Here is a 21,671-nt window from a genome sequence, read left to right as displayed (position 1 = left end):
TAAAATGATTCAGGTGCCATATAAGTGTTAGATTTGTTTAGTTTTTGTTTTTTGTTTTTTTTGGCGGGGGGAAGCATGCCTGTTGCCTCACTTATTCATTAAACACACAATCAACTACACAAGCTCTGAGAGTCCAGAGAGTCCACGTTGAGCAAACCACAGTCCCCTCTTTCCGGAACCCACAGCACAGTAGGGGAGACACATCAATGATACTCGCTCTTCTACTCACACAAATATGGTACATGGCAGGGCTCAAGGAGAGGGACTAAGAAGAGAAATTGACTTGAGGAGGAGGGAACCAAGGGAGTCTCTCAAAGTGTTGGTCATTTCTTTATATAAAGTCGGAGGTTCTTAAACCGAGCCAACGGGAAGACTAGGGGAGTTCCCCTAGAGGGGATGCGCTTTCCTCTACCATCTCCAAGACCTCGCCTTGCCTTGGAATACGCGCAAGTCGGAAACAGAACATGGACAAAGTTCTGCCGGCTCGGATCCCAGGGCTCACCTGAGCGCTTCTGGGGCTCCGAGAGGGCTGGGCCAGAAGGGGGCGCGGCTGCAGGCGGCTGGGTCGGCGCGCACCAGGTTGGCCTGCGCAGAGCAAGCGGAGCCGCTGCAGTTTCTGGGCTCCTCTCCCTGCCCCCGAGCCGGGCAACTATTAATCTTGGTTTGACAGTTTCTAATGTCCTAATTGGGAGGTGGGGAGAGCGGCCCAGTCCGCCCTAAAGGTAGAATCGGCTAATGGGCCTCTTCATCACCGCCAGGAGCTGGTCCCTGGCGGAGCGCGAGGGGCGCTGCAGCAGGTGAGCCGCGGCGCTGGCAGCAGCCCTTAATGAAGCTGTCGGGGCTGGGGCGCCCGGAGAAGGAGCTCGGGGGAAGGCGGCGGCTCCCGAGTTGCGAGGACAATTCGCCCACCCAGTGTCCCAAAAGTCCAGCTCTGGATTCACCTGGCCGCCCTTTACCAGAGGGGGGCCAGCTGGGGGAGCAGCTGGAGAAGGTGCTGGATTACTCCTGCGTAGGCGTGGACCTTTACAGAAGTGACAGGAGTTGGGCGGGACATAAGTGGAAGTGGGGGGGGGGTGGTCAGGAGAGTGCGAGCGTCATGCAATACGTGAGACCCTAACAAAGCGCTTGTGGGGGATGTTTGCGGCCCTAAAAGGCGTGCACCAGCTGTTAGGAACCAGTGAATTTCCGGGCCAGGGCGCCTGTACTTTCAGCTGCCCCCCTCCATGACTCGTTCGTTTCCCTTCTGGGGCGGGTTTGTGAGCTCCCTAGCCCTTCAACACCCACACCTGTCTCTCCTCCAGCATATATACGAGTGGGAACTATCACTAACACTACCTCTTCAAATGCAGTCTTTCTCTCTCACACACACACCCGCTTCCCATCCCGGTCCAAACTGCGCAGCGACTGAGAGGCAGGGCCCATCCAGCCGGGACGGCGCCGCTCCTCGGCCCTCCCTTGGGACCCGCTGCATTCTGGAGCCCGGTTTATCTGCTGGCTTCGTTGTCTCTCGCTCGCTGTCAGCCCCCCTTCTGCTCTTTCCCACTCCAGCCGCATCAGAAATATATTGTATTCTCACCTAATCCTGTTCAATTACAGCATAATAAAACATATAATAAAAACCTAATTCATTTTTCTCCTGCGCCCTCCCATCTCCCGGCTCTTCTTGCTCGGGTTTAAAAATTTGTCTTCATGTTTGTGGCACCGCAGTCCCGGCGCCTCCACATCTTTAATGTATGAGCCGGGGAGCAAGGGACCCGCGAGTACTGCCGCCTATTCGCCCGGACGGCGCCCGTCAGTCACCTGAGGATGTCGGCGGGGAAACGGAGGAGCGTGGACCTGCCTGGGGTTCCAGCGGTACCCACCCCCCTCTCTTCCCCTAGATAGGGGTCTGAATGACCCCAGATTTCCGGTGGTCTTAAGCTAGCACGTTTTTTCGTCTAGTAGACCCAAAACAGCATTCGGCGGGCGGGGTGGTGGTGGTGGGAGGGAACGACACAGTGTGGGGTGGGGTCTCTGGGGATCCGTCTGCAGAATTGAGCCAAGTGAGAAAAGGGCCTTTCTGCTTTCAGTCCCCATTCTCTCCCAGTTTCTGACCTTCGGAGGCAGCCTCGTCAGCAACGTTTTAACTTCCAAGCTATGACCACCATTCCTAGTCCCTAGGGGCGCTCTAATACACTCTAATTGATCCCATTGTGAACGACCTAAATCACTGAAATTTCAAGCAGAAATTTCACTGAAAGTTCAAGCTTCCCAGAAGGAATGATTAAGAATCCAATAAGAGAACATTTCCTACAAAGACACAGCACCTGGTGGATTTACAGAGGACAGGTGTGAGGCCCAAGCACAACCCCAGACATATTCCTTCATTTCTTCAATCATTTATAGGACAGAGATTTCCAAACTTTCTCCATTTATGGAAGCTTTAGCTTTTCATCCTCCCCCCCCCCAACCCTAGTACCAAAGAAATACCCAACCGTTATTTAAAAGAAAAAATTTAAATGTGAATTGAGTGAATGTTTACAAAGTACACCAGTTTACCATTCTAGAATTCATAAGCATTTTGTTTCCTGCCATTGTTTGCAATTCCGGCAATGTAACATTGCTTACCCCACTTCCTCTGGATATTGCCCATTTCCATTCCTCCTTCTTTCCTAACCACCCTGACTTCTGCCCTTTTAACTCAAATGACTGATTATTCTAAAGTGTGCATACTTCCCTGGTTATTGTTTGGCTGAAAATTGACCCACTAACCATTCTTTTTAGGTGCATAAATCCAAGCAGTTTAATAGGTATTTACATCCTAACAACTTTGTAACTGTTTATAAAACTAACATGGGGGCGGGGGGGGGGGGAGGTAGGTAGGTAGGTAGGTAGATAGGTAGGTAGGTAGGTAGGTAGGGGAATGGAAGAACAGGTAGGTAGGTAGGTAGGGGAACATTGAGACAGGTTTGAAGGGGCTAAATTGGATAGAGGTAAATAGTGATGCATGCTCAACCTTGGAACACCAGGGCTCTGTGATACAGGGATCAAGGCATAGTCTGAAGAGGAGAAATAATACTAAGATGCTTGACTGTCTTATGAATATTGGTTTCCCTTACCTTGTTGTTGTTGTTGTTGTTGTTAAGTGCCATTGAGTCGGTTCCGACCCATAGCGACCCTGTACAGGGTTTCCGAGGCTGTAAATCTTTACTATTGTAAAATAGACACTTGAGTGGGATAGAAAGGAAATTCAGGAAGCATGATTACAGAAAGCTTGTAAGCCCATTTTCAGCCTATAACTGATTGGAATACCTAAAAGAGGTTCTAGAACTTGCCCAGTGAAATAGGCCTCTTGCCAAGACTTTGCAGAGTATAGGACCTTAGGTGGAATCCTGAGCCCTATCCAGAACATTCTGAGGTGGGACATTCCCACTAGAAAGGATAAGCAGACCAGCCTGGAACAGGTAGAGCAACAGAAGATACATCTTCAAAGAAATATAATCATTTTTAAATGGCATTATGACTGGCTACTACAAGAATAAGCAAGTTGTTCGCCAGGAAGTCATCAAGGCAAGCAATCAAGTTCCTTCAGGACAAATCCCCTTCTAAGACTGAAACTCAAAGGGAACACATGAGCAGGCATGTAAGCTTGCTGTTGACCACATTGTTCTACTGTGAGTGGAAGAGGGGGAAAGGCAGCAATGAAGAAATGGGCTAAGTTCAACCATGTTCCATAGACTCCCGTTGACCTGGAGATAAAAGAAAGAAAAGGAAGGGCTGGTTGTTACAAAGTGTGGTGAGACCTGGGGACACCTGAGCCCATGGACAAGAACATAGCCACAGAGGACTACAGCTGAGAGTGGAGCATCCATCTGATATGAAGTTAGGGAAAATGCACAAGAAAACACCCAAACTTGCAGATAGTACCCATTTGACCTAGCCTTGATGGCTTGATAATCAGAACTCAACTAGAGGAAGATTTAAAAAACAAAATAAAACAATTTTTGATTAAGGAAATGAGGATAAATTGCTACAATTTGACAAACTTGACCTATACTCATGGAGGTAGTAGCTCTAAATACCAACAGAGAAGGAAGGAGTCTTCACATCAAGTATTAATGTTATCCCCTCTGTACATAGGGTAGATAGAGACGGGCAACTTAGACATTGGCTACCTAAAATGAGGGGGCAATTAAGGTTCGAAGTGACTGACTTATAAGTTTCAAGAGGGTGTTTGGTTTAAGAGTGTGTGGAGGAAGATAAGAGTCTCCACTGAATAGTTTTCATCTTACCTAGATGGGTCTGGTAAAAAGAGATGGGGATAAGATTCTTATGATTCAATAGTGAGTAATTGTTATCATGACTGATTGCGACTGTCACAATTGTAAAGGTAGAAGTTTTGTAACAAAAATGGGGGAGTAGTTAATCTTACAATCCAGAAACAGAGGACCCTAGGACCATCAAGGGAGGACCCTAGGACCATCAAGGGAGAAGAGCACAAGCAGAATGCGAGACCTTATCCAGAGAAGCAGCGACACACAAGAGATGGAGGCAGAGATGGGGACCATGGAGAGAGGAAGCAGTTGAGGACTCTAGATTCATGGGAAGAGAGGGACTGAGAGCTGGCAGCCAGGAGGCCGACTTGTAGAATATGCCCTTAGGTGGTATAAATTATTATATATGCCTGAGTGTTTCAAAAAAAGGCGGGGGAGGGGGCTAAATGAATAGAGAGAAAGGCTGTTAACGCATGGTACATGGAGGGGATTATAATCATTGTAATGAAACAAGGTGTATGATTTGTTGAATGTAAAACTGATGATCTGCCCTGTAAACTTTCATTCAACTCACAATAAAAACTGTTTTAAAAAACCTAACATTCATAAATTAGGGGAAATATTTCTACTTAATACTTATGTAGCCATAATTACTAATGGGGTGTGTGTGCTCTCTAGGTTTTGCATAACTTCTTAAACTTTGAAATCAGCTTGGACACGGTCACCTTCATTTCCTGTCCCACAAAGTGTTTTGGGTTTTGATGGTTGCGTGATCACAAAACCATCGAAAACCCAGTTTTGCAAGACATAAGATCATTGAAAGTAAAGTAGCAAACTCTACTGTTGGAACTAGATTCGCTTGCACTAGGAGTTCATGTAGCATCCAACAGATGTCAAGTACCACTGTTTCCTTCACATACTTAAAATGTCTCAAAGCAGCCCTGTGAGTTCATTGTGGCACCATAGTATAATTTGGGAATCACTGATTTAAGGCATCTGTCTGTATCCTTTATGCAAGCAAACTTTCTTAATAGTCTTGGAAAGTTCAGAACAACTAAACAGAAGTCATCTGATTTGTCCAAAGGAAAAGAATTAAAATTCTACCCAGAATTTAAGTGTCAGATTATGCAAATCAGTCTAATAGCTTGGATGTTCCGATGTTGGAAGTCAGCTTACAGAATTAGGGCCCTGATAGCAAATCACTTGCAATAACAAACCTTGAGTGTCATAGAAGGCCATGCTTCCACTTAAAATGTAGGGTAATGCTTAAGCCGATATATACTACCACTCCCCAGCAACATCCATCACCCCACTATACCTTCATGTGAAAATAAAACTGTATCTCCAGAGGCCCATGAAATTCTGCTGTGGAAGCCCCTCTTTAGGAGCTGGGAAGAATAAAGTGAAGGTGTGTCCCTTCCAGCTGGGAGGACATGCTTTCTTCATTCTTCATGTTGAAAGTCTCCAATGCTGGGAGTCATTGTTCCTGCTGGGAATGTGTCCCATTTCTTAGCTGTGCTGAGGTGTAAGACAGACTGAGTATTACCTAGAACCAACATGTGGATGAGTTTAGGGTAGTTTTGGACTTCACATTAATTTATTCTGCAAATATGTATTGAGTACCTACTGTGTATCAGGCACTATTTTAAGTTCTGTAGGCAAATAAAAGGGAAGATTTGGTGCCTTCACTAGGGTGTGGTTCACTTAAGCTGGAGAGAAACATCTGCATAGGACTAATAAGAACATATTTTGTAGTATGTACCAGCTGGGGTACATCCCACAAGTGTCCTTCTTTGGGAACCACCCCCAACTACAGAAGTGCACCTGAAGGAACAATGCCTGTGCAATTTGGCCCTGACTCCTGACTACCTCCGAGGGGCAGATAATGATTTAAGATGGATCTGTTTCTGAAATCTGAATTATGTGGTACAGTGAATTACTTAATATAGTCCTTCTAACCATACTCTTTGTAACTTCTACCAAATGACTGGGTTTTTGCTGTTATTATACCATCAAGTCGGTTTTTATTCATCATGACCCTGTATAGGGTTTCTGAGGAGTGGCTGGTGGGTTTGAACCACCAACCTTGTGGTTAGCAGCCAAGTGTTTATTGTGGCCCACCGAGAAAATTGGATAACTTGCTAGTAATGTAAATAAGAGGCATAACACTCTTGTGGGGGTAGTTGTTGTTAGGTACCATTGAGTCGGTACCAACCCATAGTGACCTTATTTATGCACAGCAAAATGAAACACTGCCCCATCCTGGGCCAACCTCACTACTGTTGCCACAGTTGAGTCCATCCATGCTGTCACTTGGCCAATCCATCTCATTGGGGGTCTTCCTCTTTTTCTCTGACCCTCAACCTTACCAAACATGATATCCTTCTCCAGTGACTGCTCCCTCCTGACATATGGCTGAAGTATGAGATGAAGTTTGGCCATCTTGGCCTCCAAGGAGCACGCTGGCTGCACTTCTTCCAAAACGGATCTATTGGTTCTTTTGGCAGCCCATGGCACTTTCAGTATTCTCCTCCAACACCATAACTCAAAAGGATCGATTCTTCTATGGTCTTCCTTATTCACTGTCCAGCTTTCACATGCATACAAGGTTATTGAAAATACCATGGCACCTTAGTCCTCAAGCTGGCATCTTTGCTCTTCAACACTTTAAAAAGTTCTTGTGCAGCAGATTTGCCTAATGCAATACGTCATGTGATTTCTTGACTGTTGCTTCTGTGAGTGTTGATAGTTGATCTAAGAAGAATGGAGTCCTTGATAACTTCAATCTTTTCTCCATTGATAATAATGTTGTTTATTGGTCCAGTGGTGAGGATTTTTGTTTTCTTTTCATTGAGATGCAGTCCATAGCGAAGGCTGTGCTCTTTGATCTTCATCTGTAAATGTTTTAAGTCCTCTTCACTTTCAGCAAGCAAGGTTGTAGCATCTGCATATCGCAGGTTGCTAATGAGTCTTCCTCCAATCCTGATGCCACATTTTTCTTCATAGAACCCAGCTTCTCGGATTATTTGTTCAGCATACAGGTTGAATAAATATGGTGAAAGAATACAACCTTGTCACACACCTTTTTTTTTATTTTAAACCATTCAGTGTTCCCATGTTTTGTTCAAACCTCTTGGTCCAGGTACAAATTCCTCATGAGCACAATTAAGTGTTCTGAAATACTCATACTTTGCAATGTTGTCCATAGCTTGTCATGATCCATACATTTATTGTGTAGTCAATAAAGCATAGGTAAACATCTTTCTGGTATTCTCTGCTTTCAGCCAAGATCCATCGGATATCAGCAATGATATCCCTCGTTCCACGGCCTCTTCTGAATCTGACTTGAACCTCTGGAAGTTATCGGTCAATGTATGCTTGCAGACATTTCTTTACTCACATGGGATATCAAAGAGATTATCTGATGATTTCTGCATTCTGTTGGGTCACCTCTCTTTGGAATGGGCACAAATATGGATCTCTTCCAATCAGTTGGCCAGATAGTTGTCTTCCAAATTTCTTGGCAGAGATGAGTGGAGGTAGGACCATGCAAATAAGGTACATGGAACCCTAATGTGGGGATTGGTAGTTTTGCCAACCCAAAATGGAAAGGGAGGCCTCATGACCACTATGAAAGAGCCAAAAGTGGAGCCTGTACTTTAGATCCAGGGTCCTTGCACTGAGAACCTCTTCATTTCAGGACACCAAAGACAGAAGCAAGGAATGGAAGATAAACCATGGCAGCAGAGCCAACAGAACAGCATGAGAGTGATGGGTTCCATGACCCAGGAGGGAAAAAGCTGAGTGCCTTGGGCAGAAGACTTGCTGGTGGAGTGGGGTGACTCAGTCACTTGTCAGGGATCTAGTTTTGCTGACCCACAGAGCTAGCACTGAGTCTAGACTTCCTAACAGAGTGGAGTGCCTCTGAGCACTTATTGAGTTAAACTAACAGTTGTCTGAGCACAGCAGGGACCAGGCTGAGGGGTCAAGGGCCAGAGAGAGACTTACCTGCAGGCAGGCTGAAAGGAGGCTGATGAGCTGTATCCTGAACATTTCTTAACCTAAATTGCAACCTGTTATTTCCCTAATAAGCCCCATGATCAACTTGTGAGAGCTTTTTTGGCCATTACAACGAAAGATCAAATCCAGCAGAAAAGTAACTAACCATGGGATGGTTAGTGTCAGAATTGATAAAAAAATGTTGGAGGGTGGAGGCATGTCTGACCTCCTCCCCATAGGAACCAGTCTTGGGTAGCTGAGGCTGATGATCTTGATTTTCTCTCTGCCTTCTGAAGTTAAAGGAAGTCAGACACTGGCCCCATGCCATTTTTACAAATGGAGAAATTGGCTGGCACTGAGAGCTACTGCAGAATCCTTCCACAGTCATTCTCTGTGGCTTTCAACGAAATAATTTTGATTAAAACCCAAACCAGAAATGTTTCCTTTGGAAAGTAAAAGGTGTCAATTGATTGAGGACTTGTGTGTTTCATTTCTAGACTAACATAGCAAACCTATAAGCAGGCACTTTACTCAGAAGGAGCTTCTTGCTGCTTGTTAGAGGCAGGGTGGTTATTTACCTACTGGATGAGGGTGAGAGCGGAGGGTTGTGTGTGTGCAGCAAACAGTACAGGATTCCTCCTACCTTCTCCATTCAGTTGCAAAACCCCTCTGGTCTGAAAAGGCTGGATGAGAAAGCTGAAGGCAGCTGTGGACTGGGACTGGAGACAGAGTCAAGGGCCCAGTGGGGAAAGATATGTGTGTATTTCTCTCATGAAGACGGCAGGGGGTCAGCCCAGGAAGCTCCCTTTTTGGGGGAATGATCTGGCTGGGCCAAGGTTCTTCCATAATTCCTGGTAAAAGTTTGCTCCAGGGCAGGAGACTTCGAGATCACAGCAACAGGCGAACAGATTGACAAGCAGGAGCGGAGACAGGTGCCTCTGTTCCTGAAGGGCAAGGACTGTAGCCCCTGCAGGTGAGAAGGTAGCTACTCTCTGTTCATTTCTCCTCTCTTAGCAGCGCCCGATAAAGACCACACCTAGGAGAGGTCAGTTTCCTGGACGGTTGGATGCAAGGGTGCGGAAAGGGGCAGGGGCAGGATGGAGCAATAAGCAGGGCCAATAGTTTTAAAATTCGCTAGTAATAATACCGAGCTTGGAATCTAGCAAGAGAGACCTCGTGTGATTCCTTGAAAACCTCACGGATTTTGGGACAGGAAGTCGCAGGGCGGGCATAGGTTTCAAAACTGGAAAGGAGGCAGGGGGATTTGGCGGCAATAGCGGTCGGGACTGAAGACATCGGGAAGCTAATCTGAGACAGTTTCCAGGTTCAGATGGGGAAGGCAAGCTGGACGCCCTGCCAAGGTTCTAAAGCCGTTGTCTGAGGAGACGGAACCGAGCCTGGCTTTGACTGACAGTTACCGCAGCAGGGGCGGAAGTCGGCGTCTGACTGGCTCTCTTCTCTGGGGGGCGTGACTTATTTAATGACTGCAATCACAATGAGGCGTGGCTTATCTGTGACTGACAGGCTTAACTGAGGAAATGAGGCTTGGCTATAACTGTGAGCACGCCTCCGGGCGACTAGGCTAGACTCCGATTGGCTATACCCCACAAGCCCAAGCAGAAACTGGCTTTTACCAGTCGTCCTTAGAATCCTGGCAACACTAGTCCAGTGCCCCAGGAAAGGCGCAGAATATGCTCACATGGGCCCCTTCCTATTGCCAGGCCGAGCCAGGGCTCTGGACGCAAACCATCGCTTTTATTAGCGCATGGGAAGGAAGAGGAGAGGGAGGACAGTGGTCTTTCTGGTGTTAACCATGGGAAGGACTCAGGAACAGATAAGTCCAGGCATGGGAAAGCAGCCTGGGGAAGAAGACCAAAGACACCAGTGAAGGTTCCTGAAGTCTGAGCACTGGGAGAGAGAGGGGAGACCTCCCCAAGAATGGGGCAGTGACAAAAGTGCTGCCCCTACCAAATGCTAACTTCTGAGGAAAATTGGAAGCATGTGGAGGCAGTTTGCAAGATATAAATGGATAGGAGTTGCCCCTATAGAGCCGGTGAAGTACCTTGTAACTAACCTTTTTGCTGTGTTTGAAAACCAGCGTAGAATTAGCGAGGAAAGATGACAGGAAAACACTCTTTCTAAATGTCCTTCTAGATGTCAGCTTGAGGACTAAAGTGCACCTGACCCAAGCTATGATATTCCTACAGCCTCATATGCATGTGAAAGTCAGACAATGAATAAGGAAGACCACAGTAGAATTGATGCATGATGTTTGAGGTATGATGTTGGAGAAGAATATTAAAAAGTACCACAGACTGCCAGAAGAACAAACCAATCTGTACTGGAAGAAGTATAACCAGAATGCTCCTTAGAAAGCAGGATGGTGAGACTTCATCTCTCTTACTTTGGACATATTGTCAGGAGGGACCAGCCTCTGGAGGACATTATGCTTGAGAAAGTGGAGGGTCAGTGAAAAAGAGGAATACTCCCCAACAAGATTGGTTGGCACCGTGGCAACAGCAATGAGTCCAAGCATAGCAATGATAGTGAGGATGGCTCGGGACCGGACAGTGTCTTGTTCTATTGTGAATAGGGTTGCTATGAGTCGGAACCGACTTGATGACACCTAACAACAACAAAAAATGTCTTACTGGGGCCCTGATTAATTTTCTCTCAATTAGGTTAATGTTATCTGCATGTTCAGATATTTCCGTTATAAAATGTTTTAATGGCTTTGTTTTATAGAGGTTCCTGTACCTTAGTCCCAAATGAGTTTCTCTTACATAGATTTTTGCAGTAAAAGTGCAAGACCTTCTATCCTGAGACCAGAGGAACTAGATGGAGCCTGGCTATCACTACCAACTGTTCTGATCAGGGCTACAATAGATGGATCCTGAGAGATGGGAGAAAAATGTGAAACAAAACTCAAATTCTTTAAAAAGATGAGATTAGAGGACTCCCTGAGATTGTTACACAGAGAGACTCTTTAAATCTTGAACTAAACCGATTCTAATTTCATCTTTTAGCTAAATAATAGATGAACTCACAAAATTTTTTAAATCACCCATGAATACTGCACCCCTTTTTAAAAAAATCACCTATATGAGATCAAATGGTCAACAATTACTCTAAAGCAAAGGAAGGAGAAACAATCAGAATAGAATGAATGAGAATGTTGTCACATTATGAAAACATTTAACCAATGTCACTAGACAATTTATACAGAAATTGTTAAATAGGAACCTAATTTGCTGTGTAAACTTTCACCAAAAACACAATAAAGAAAAAAAAAAAAAAAAAACCCTTGTAAGTGCGAGGTCTTTTATTCAAGATCACCAAAGGCCTAAACTATAGATGCTTCAAGAGTCAACCAAGGGCCCCAGCAAGCTAAGTAGAAGGTGCTACTCTAGATTGGTAGGATGGGATGGAACTGGAACTATATTGAATGATCTATATACTGTCCCTTATTTAATCAAGAATGAGATTCTTGGCTTATATTCCTTCATCTTTAAGTTGGGGAAATTCAGTTGCTTTAGTAAAATATTTGTGTAACCTGTGGACCCATAAGTTTTGTTGGCCTGCAAACAACCTGGGCCCAGGAAGGAGATACCCCAGGATGTCGAAGGACCCAGGAAGAAGACCTCGGGTTTCTTTGGCAGTTGGTAGGATGCCTAGTGAGGAGAAGGCACACACAGTACAGTGGCTCCAGAGTCACACAGCCATCAGCATTGCTTCCTGGTTGTGCAGCTTTGGGCAGTTTTCTTATTGTCTCTAAGACCATGTCTTGGCTGAGAACAGATATATGTCGAGATTCACAGAGGTTGTTTGAAGCTCAAAGGAGACAAAGGATTTAAAGCACTTGCTTTCATTGAGTTTGATATCACTGAGTCTCACATCACACCATGGGGCTCAATGAACAGTAATAGTTGCTGTCACCCCCTTACTAGACAAGGAAACGTCTATATATCCATAGAAGAGTGAGTGATCCCCAGACCAAGATATCAAGCTACTCTGGGACCATTCAGCCCTAAAAACGTCTCCTCCTCACCTAGTGTGAGATCTTGGGGATAAAAACAGGAGATGAAGGGTATTTCCCTGAATGGAGTATAGAATAGACTCATTCATATTTATTCTTTTGACTCAAACCAAGGCTAAGGGTAAAGAAGACATCTCTAAGTTTTTTAATAGTATCTCTCAACAGCCATACATAGGCATGAGATTTGGGCCCCATTTTCCCCCTAAATAAAGAGGATTACATAAGTAGGGAGGGAGTCAAGAGTCCTGAAGAGATTTACAGCCTTGGCACACTTTGGGGGAGTTCTATTCTGCCCTGTAGGGTCCCATGACATGCCAGTAGTGGAGTTTTTTTGGTTTGAGGCTTTGGGCTTCAGCACACTGCAAGTGCTGATGGGAAAACTGATTTTCTAATCTCTGAGTGCCCTCTGCTGGGGGCTGAGGCTCCTGACAGGAAAGGAGGGGAGAAAACAAGACCTGAATTTTGTGGAGAGAGGCAGGGAAGCCACAGGCAAGAGGCTCTTCCTAGATACTCAGGACATAGAATCAAATGAAGATTAAGAACTAGACATGTTTGCAGTTTATTGAGAAACAAAGGCATCATAGCTGTAATCATTGGTGGAGGTTGATTGGAGGGGCAGGAAAGTGCCTTCACCTGCCCTCCCTATTCCTTCAGCCAGATATTAAGGGAGTTGGAGCCAAGGTCCTTTCATCTCTGCTCCCTGAGCTTACCACCACCAATTTCATCACCAAGCCCAACTTTCATTGGGCCAGTCATTGATGTCTGGGCCCTTCCTCTTTGGGGAGTGGTGTGGAAAAGGGTGGAAACAGGGCTAAGCATAAGAAAGAGAAGGAGCTAAGGTAAGGTGTTGCTAAATGTCTAGCAAAGGTCAATGAAACACAAAAATCCTTGTGTTAAGGGTATATACTAGGGTGTCCTAGTTATACCCTCTTAGATACCAGTGGAGTTCCCACAGCTGTGTCCCTCAGGAAGAGGGTGCATTGAGAGTTCATAAAAGGCATTTGGGTTGGGGAGGAGGGTAGGGTGATACTGTAGGATTTCTATTTGAGATCATGATGTCAAACAGACTAAAAACTCATAGAATTGTGCCTCAAAATGCCCACACTGAAGAGTGAGGCAGATGCTGAGGGCAGTAGAGGATACCAGCACATCTTTTTTCCTGATAGGAGAGGAAATGGATCAATTCCAGGATGTAGGAGCTAGCACTGAGAGACACATATGCTCTCAGTCTCCCTTATCCCAACAGGTCTTTATCAGCCAGCGCAGTTCCTGAATCTGCTTTAGAAGCCAGGTATCAGAAATCTAAAGGACTCAGCTTATTTTGGCCTGTGAATGTCCCTCATTGTCTGTCCTGAGAACCTAGGACTCAGTAAGGGACTTGGCTAGAACAGTTTAGGAAAGACAGTGCTCTAACCTGGCTAGCAGGCAAGTGGGGGAAAGGCAGATACCAGAAGATCCCAGGACAACACATACACACAGAGGTTGTACACAGATACACATGCATAGAAGGAAGGGGTTATCTGGCCCTGCTCTTCGGAACTAGAGAGGAGGGGGAGAGGTCTATGCAGGGAGGGGGACTTTCCCTAGCCTAATGGTAACAGTGTCCCCCCTACCCAGTGTCAGGCACACAGGGAAGTGTCAGGGGTGGCAAGGCTACACTCAAGTAGCAGTCCAAGGAGGTGAGGGAGGCCTCACCCCACCTCTGGAAACAGTGCTTAGGGGTGAAGATGAGTAAAGCTGAAAGGACTTTTTGGGACCATTAAGCCCAACCCTGACATTTTTTTGCTTTCTACTAAGGAAAATAGTCTCTGGGGCAGTGATGCAAAGTACCAAAGTACCAGCAAATACCAGGCCCAAGGAGGTGAGGGAGGCTAGAAGCTGGCCCTCCCTCAAAGTCCCTTGTTGTAGTAAGCCACTTTGGCGCTGGGATTTTGCTCATGGATGTGAGCTCTCAGGTCCGGCTCCAGTCTGCTCACCTGGATGGAGCTGCAACAGAACAGCACAGGCTGCCTGAGTGTCCCCAGAACCCATCCCTCTTAGGCTAAGGGGTCTCCCCCAACCCCATGACCAGCCTGAAAAATCTCATCGGCTAGAAGACCCAACTCACTGTCATCGCCCACCCTTAGGATCAGTCATGTACCTGCCAGAACATGCTGTAGGTCCCTATGGACAAGTCCATCCAAGGTCCTCAGTCATACCCAGGGCAACACTTACCTCCTCTGGGGGAACAGGGCACAGCACAAGGGGGTAGCAAATACCAGGCTGGGGGAGAAGATGGTTGGAAAGACTTGTGAATCTTTGACTACGCTGTGTTCCTTCCCTGCAGTTCACCCCACCTCGGGAGACAATGCTTAGGGGTGAAGATGAGTAAAGCTGAAAGGACCTTTTGGGAACATTAAGCCCAATCTTGACATTTTTTGCTTCTTACTAAGAAAGACAGTCTCTGGGGCATTGATCCAAATTACCTCAGCCAGGAAGTGGCAAAACAAACAATGAAATGACCATGGTACCATGGTATCATGACCAATGAAAAGATACATGTCCATGGTTTCCCTTGTATATGGAGACTATTATCTCCTTAACTAGATCCTATCATCTTCCAGGACAAGGGTCTCACCGGACACATATAGCATACACTACAGATATCCAGGACACATTTAATTAGGATGCATGTAAACATCTTAAAAACAACAAATACCCACCCTGCCCACCATAGAAAAGGCATTCTTCTACCCTAGCTATGTCCTTGCACACTTACCAGAAGCCCACCAGTCCCACCTGCAGGGGTGCCCCTAGCCAGGGGCGGCGCTGTTGGAAGAGAGACAGTAATGGCATGTGTTCCTTATCTCTCCAACCCTCACCCCATGTCACCAACTAGAGCTCTATCCCATCAATTCTGCGTTAAGTGCTCAGATACATGGCCCTAGTCTTTTTCCCAAGCCCATAACAGCACTGGGACCTCCAAGAGGTCCACTCTACTCTAATTACACCAGTTTGCTGACCACCCTCTCTGCTGTCCCACTCATTCCTGCATTCCAGAATTTGTTTCCATCGCACTCCTCAGTCCTCTTTCTGTTCCCTCAGTACCCCTAGGAACTGTTCTCTTCAGGAAGTCTCTTCTAGTCCTACACTCACTTTCTCCCATCCCAGTGGCACAGATGTGTCCTTTTCCAAACACATTTCCTGCTCTGCAAATCCTTCTGGATATGTTTTAGTCACAGAGACCACCATCCTGTGCAAGCCTGTTCCTACCTCAAGGCCTTTGCCCTTGCTATTCCTACTTCCTGAAACACCCTTCCCCATGCTCTTTGCTTGGCTGTCTCCCTCTCATGCTTTGAGTCTTCGAAGACCATTCTTGGACCATCCTATCTAAGCAACCATCCCCTATTAGTCTTTATTGCAATGCTCCATTGGTTTTCTATAAAGCACATACTATAATATTATAACTTGTAATGATATATTGGAGTGTGGTGGCTCTATCTGATAAGCACTGGACTGTGAACTTCAAGGTCAGTGATTTGAGCCCATCCTCAGGAGAAGGATGAGGCTTTCTGCTCTGCAAAGATGTACAGCTTCAGAAACCCTATACAGGCTGGTTAGGATTAGGAATTGACTGGATGGCACTTAATAACAATGACATATTGATTGGTTTGTTTACTTGTTTATTAGCTTCCACACTAGACTTTGAGCTTCATAAGAACAAACCATGATCGTCTTGTTCAGTATTGTCTCCTCAACCCTAGAACATACTTGGTACATAGTTGGTGCTCAATGAATATTTGTGAATAAATAATTCAATGAACGTGTCATGTATTCCTGTGCCTTGCTTTCCTGTCCTGCTAATGCAAGTGTGCATATGTGGACACATGTGTGTCACTATTACTGGGTGACAGTATGAGGATGGTATCAAATGTGACTATGAAAGTCCATTACTGTGTGTGCCAGAAGCTTCTAGAACAACACTGATGCCCTTCAGAACAGAAACCATTTCCTTCCTTTCCTTTCCTTCTCCTTCTGCTCCTACAGTGTTCTCTCACCCCAGAGTTCTACCCATGGGAGCTCAGTTCATTCTTGCTGGCCTAAAGAAGGGGGTGGGGGAGGAGTCTTAGAACCATCAGGCTGAGGAGAGGGTTAGGAGCTGGACATCTCTTCTCCAGGCACTACCATTCCAGAAAAGGAGAGGTTTGAGTAACCTACCTTCAGGAAGTCTTTCTTCTCCAGACTGTTCATGATCACAGGAGGAATGGCTGAGTGGAGGAAGGGGAGGCAGGGAGGAAGTTAGTGGAGTGAAAGTAGGAAGCCCTAAGGAAGAGGGAAATCCCCTTCACAGCATTTCCCTCCCACTGTCCCCAGAGTCACACGGCCCCCAGACAACCACACACCACACCCTTCAGTTAGAGCCTTCCACGCTCCACTCAGCCATCCTGCCTCACCCATAGCAGGAATCGCCATGCAGATTCTTGATATCACCACCTGGAAGATGCCCTGTTTGGCTGCGGCCACCGATTGGCCAAGCCTCTGACCTGACTCATCAGTCACAGGAATGCCCACTTGCAGCTCCCTGGGAAGAAAAGAGGTGGGGTCAGATCATAAACCCCAAACTCCACCTGCAATGTCCTGGTGGACAGTTACTCCCTGGGACTCCTGGACATTCTAGATTCAAAGGCTACTGCTCCACCCCCCGGCTCTATGATCAGACTGAGTGGTCAGAAGGAGACAGGGCCAAGCATCTGTCCTCTGGGCTGCTCTGCATGAGTGGGGTGGGTGGGGTGCCCATATGTTCACACACCAGAGGCTAGGACACTCACCTCTGCCTCATCAGGGGGATATTGATGCAGTTGGCAGCTGCCACTGCTGCAAAGGGCACAAATCTGCCAACCAGCGAGGGCAGGTGCTAGTGGAGGAAAGACAAGCGTCAGGGGACCTGAAGGCCATGAGGTGGTGAGGGACTCTGGGAGAAACATGGAGAACCTGTAGGTCAGGGTGGCTGGGTGATGGAGAAGAAGGTGGTAACAGGAAAAGGGAAGGAAGATAACACTGGAGAAGGGGACTTTACCTTGGTGAGGGATTTGAGTCCCAGAGCTGTGGCCACAGCCCCAGTGGTGGCACTCACATAAGCTGTTCCCAACTGCCTGTGGGTGGAAGAGCCAGGTCACAAGAGAGGTGAAGAGTCCAGAATGTGATTCTTTCCTTCAGGGACATGCCAAGACCTCAATACAAGGCGTGGGAAGGTGGCCTCATTGCAGAGGAAGACCCTCTCCCCACCTCCAGTGTAGTCTTGTCTTAAAGTTCCATTCCCTCCCCTTAAAGAGAGGTGGACCCCCAAATTATACACAAGAGGACCTCATCCCCTTCATTAGGCAGGGGAACTAGGATACATGGAGGAAGGCTGAGACCAGGATGCTGAGCTATTGGCTCAAGGGGCAACAGGGAACAGGAGCAAAAAGGAAAGAATATTACTGGGTTGCGTGGGGACAGAGGGTCCAGTAGTCCTGGGGGACCAGCTCTCACCCGACTGTGATGGGAGCATCACCACTGCGGTTGGAGTAGTTGACGATGGCATTGAAGGACTGATTCACCCACTGCCAGAATACCACAGTTGGGGTCTTCCTGAAGGAACAAAGATACTTACTTCTGTTCCTCTACAGTATCCCCTATCTTTGGGTCCCTATACTCAAACTTCAAAGGCTATTCCCAGACCTGCAGGATGGTCTCAGATGATGACCCCAGAACCTGTTCTGGTAACTCCTGCATACCGGTGACACATGTTTATAGAAACACACCCACTTTCTCCGGGGTGAAAGACTCCTCAGGGTCAGTTCTGAGGACTGGATTCTATGGGACTGATTCTCACCACTCACTGTCTTCTGCCCAGACTGGCCCAGAGAGGAAGTACCTACTCTACCTCAGATGGAGCACCAGGGACAGGGACACATGGGACAGACCCTACCTGTAGAAGGTGAGCATGCAGCCAGTGATGATCATGTTCATGGGCACCTGGGCTGACATGCGGCCAATCAGGACCACCTTCTCCCCTGTGTCTGGATGGAAGGCAGAGTCATACACATATTTGGCTCTCCACAACTGGTCTTCAGTAAGCCCTGGGGCCACAACACCGGCTCTGCAGAGGTGGGCAGGAAACGGAAAGGCTATTCTGAAACATAGATTTCCCCAGGGCCCACCTACCCAATTTAAGAAGAGTCTGAGAAGAACAAGACATTTTGCCCCACCCCTCAAGTCTCAGAATAAAGGAGTTTTCTGCCTCTTGGGATGGCTCAAAGCTCCCCAGAAGTGAGGGCTTCTAATTCTATTTCCCTTCCTACCACACAAAGAGAAGTATATCTTGTTTCTGCCAACGTGCTGGGTTATGGGCAAGAGTGGTTTCCCAGGGGGTCAGCAAGGGTTCTCACTTCCCCCTGGAGACATCTATCTCACTGGAATTTGACTTTGAGCTTCTCTGTCTGCTGAGGGTGGCCCAGCAGTGGACTAGGTCCCTGTTGAAAGTTCGTGAAGCACAGAGCAGGCCCCACCCATAAATACCAATGCTATCTCTTCAACCCAAATGCTCTAAAATCCTCTGGACTAGAATTCTGTGCCACAGTACTCTATGATGCCAGTAGGTAAGGCCAGAGAATGAGGCTATGGAGTGGGACACTCTCAAGTTGGGGAAAGCACATTCCAGAAGTACTGTAATAAAGGAGGTCACCTGTAGTTTTGCACAATGTTCCGGGAAGCTTCTAGCTGTGCTCCAGACAGCAGCAGATTTCGAGGGTCAGTGACAGTGAAGAAATGTTGGGCTCTGCCCAGGAAAGTGCTTTGGTCCCAGCGAGGTTCCTGGATGTTGATATTTAAGGGCAGCTCACCCATTTTCTGCAGGGCAAGGACAAGGGTCAGAGGGCTCCAAGGAGGGGGTCCAAGGGCTCCACCTGGGGGAACCCTTGGAGGCCTGCCCTGGTTCTTGAGCCTACAACTAGTCCATTCTAGAATTCAAGGTCACTCCAGAGAGGTAAGCAAGGAGAGGGGGAGGAGCTGTTTCCTTAGCAATGCTGTGGCCCAGGATTCCCCGGGAGCTACCTGCAGCCACTAGGTGAGAGGGAGGAAAAGAACAGAACCAGGAAACTAGATTTCCTTGTCCTCTGGCCTAGTGTGGATTTACATGAGTATAGTTGATGCCAGACCAGGAGCTCCCAAGCATCTAGTCATGTGTACCTGGATACACTAATATGCATATTACATACAGTATATATGCATGCTCATAGACAGCTTTAGGCCCCAGCTGTCCTGAGACCTAGATACAAAGCCATCCCACACCCTACTCCTTGACTGCAGGAGAGTCAAGGTTCATTGGTCACCCCAGGGCTGATCTGAGGCCAGCTGTGAGTTTGTGCAAGCATGCACATGTCCCCTCCCCAGGCCCATCTTTCCCAACCCACACTGATGACCCAAGGCTCCCCTGTTTCATAGCAGGGCAGGGTTGGCACCGGCACCCCCATCCAGAAAGGAGGAGGATTCTACAGATGCCCTTTGCACACAACCCAGAGAGGAAAGCCTGAAGCAGCCATCTGGCTGTGCGAGACAAAATCCTACAGAATGACTAATCCTCTCCAACCACACTTCCTCTTCCACAGCAGGCACACCCTCTGCTCCCCCACACACTCACATACCCACAGACAAAGGCACCATCAGGCACACCCTGCACAAACAGACAAGTGTACAAGCCCTGTAGACACTAGCCCCCAAGCACCGTTACTTACACACTCGTGTACACACACACACACACAGCCGCTATCCATCAACTCTAGACATATGAGCATGTGACCACACTAAGCCCCACCCTAACATTCCTCTCCACAGCCCACCTCTTCTGCTCCTGCCCGTCTCCAGAGTCTACATTGCTGAACACACAGAACAGAGAGTGCATCAAGACAGGCTTCCCGCTGGACTCCCAGCCCTCAACCCAGGAGTCCCCGGGCCCCAGGCCCTGGGCATCGAGCCTCGCCCGGGACAGAGAGCACTCACGCTTTCTGGGCTTCAGGCCGCTGCAGCTTTCAGACCCGCCTTCCTCTCCGCGCGGTGCCCGACCTTCCCAGCCACCACGCGGGACGTCACGCGTGACGTTGACCAGCAAGGAGGGGTGGGGACTTGTGGGGCGCGTCCATCCGCTGGGCCCCAGGGATTGGCAGAGGCTAGGGGCGGTGGGTGTCATTTTGGGGTGACGCCCCCAGCCCGGGCCGCGAGGACCTGGTCCTATTCCACCTTCCAGAGCCAATCGGAGTACGGGGATTAGGCCCGGCCGGGTCCCCAGCCAGAAAGAGAAGGGAGGAGCCGCCCGCGCTGCGCTCTGTTAGCGGCTTCTTGGAGGAGGGCCTCTGGTACCCTGAAAGAAAGCCTGAAGGGTGCAGACCGACGGCGTGGAGAGGCCGTCCTCCGCTAGCGCGCGGGAGAGACTCGGGTTACCACCTAATTTGTTTACTCGATGACTGCCTTGGCAGTGGCTTCCACCGGCCTTGCCCCCTGGGCTCCCACCCCAGTACCCACGAGCTCCTGCCGCCAGGCCTTGGCATCTTCACTCTACTCACAGCCCTGCTTCAGTCGTACCTGTGCACCCTCTATTTCCTCTCTATAACCCCTAAAATCCTAGCTTCACTGTGTCCCCAGTCTCCTTGCGCTCCCAACTCCCAGCCCTGATCCAGCCTCTGCTCTGCGGAGTTGAGTGGCAAAAGTTCAAAAATTCAAGCCTGAATCCAAGTAAGTGCACCAGCATTCTCCCTCCTCCTGTTGTCCCGGGACCAGCTGCCCCGCCCTGCCATCTTTTCAGAACTAAGTGGCCACAAAGACACCTTCTGGTGTCACAGGAGGCAGATTCCTGTGTAGGATATGACACTCAGCTACACACACACAGGTTTCTCATCCACCATAGAGAGCGCACCTGCCGCACCCACAAACGCCAGCACTGCTCCAGCACCCCCGCAGATTCAAATCCCGCTCCATCCAAGAGACATTTCCCTACTGAAGTTTCAAGGGTGACCACAGAGGAGCGACAATCCCAGGAGCCCCGGTAGTTGGCTTGACCTTAAGAAGACGCGGTTCTGCCCTGAACATGGAGCAGGAGGGAGACGCACCATGACCCAAGTGGCAAACTTGCGGGGAACAGCAGGGCTGGGCGTCAGTAGCCCCAGTCGGGATGACTAGCGACAACCCTGGTCGCTCGAGGGAGGGGTCGGGAGAGAGTGACTTGTGCCCCAACAGCCAATGGGAGCCCGCGGCTGCACAGGCCGCCCCCTTCCCGCAGCCTAGGCAGCGAGGAGGCGGGGTCCTCATTCCGTTGCTGCAGTCGCTCGCGCCCTCGGGCGGGCGAGGCCCGCGGTGGCCGGACACAGAAT

The 21,671-nt window shown here is 48.1% G+C and overlaps 1 protein-coding gene across 1 annotated transcript; it reads right to left on the bottom strand.

The window, feature by feature from the left end:
• Positions 1-14,157: 14,157 nt before the first annotated feature.
• On the bottom strand, positions 14,158-19,155 carry SFXN3 (sideroflexin 3). The gene is made up of 10 exons (XM_006831257.1): positions 18,995-19,155; positions 18,239-18,409; positions 17,800-17,898; positions 17,345-17,420; positions 17,097-17,182; positions 16,722-16,849; positions 16,486-16,535; positions 15,047-15,096; positions 14,503-14,550; positions 14,158-14,274 (listed from the first exon to the last, which is right to left on the bottom strand). The coding sequence occupies exons 1-10, from the start codon at positions 19,153-19,155 to the stop codon at positions 14,178-14,180; spliced, it is 966 nt and encodes a 321-aa protein (XP_006831320.1). The 3' UTR covers positions 14,158-14,177.
• Positions 19,156-21,671: the final 2,516 nt, after the last annotated feature.

The sequence above is a fragment of the Chrysochloris asiatica genome, unplaced genomic scaffold (genome assembly GCF_000296735.1).
Source record: "Chrysochloris asiatica unplaced genomic scaffold, ChrAsi1.0 scaffold00003, whole genome shotgun sequence".
Classification (NCBI taxonomy): Eukaryota; Metazoa; Chordata; class Mammalia; order Afrosoricida; family Chrysochloridae; genus Chrysochloris; species Chrysochloris asiatica.
This window is presented reverse-complemented; position numbering and strand designations above follow the sequence as displayed.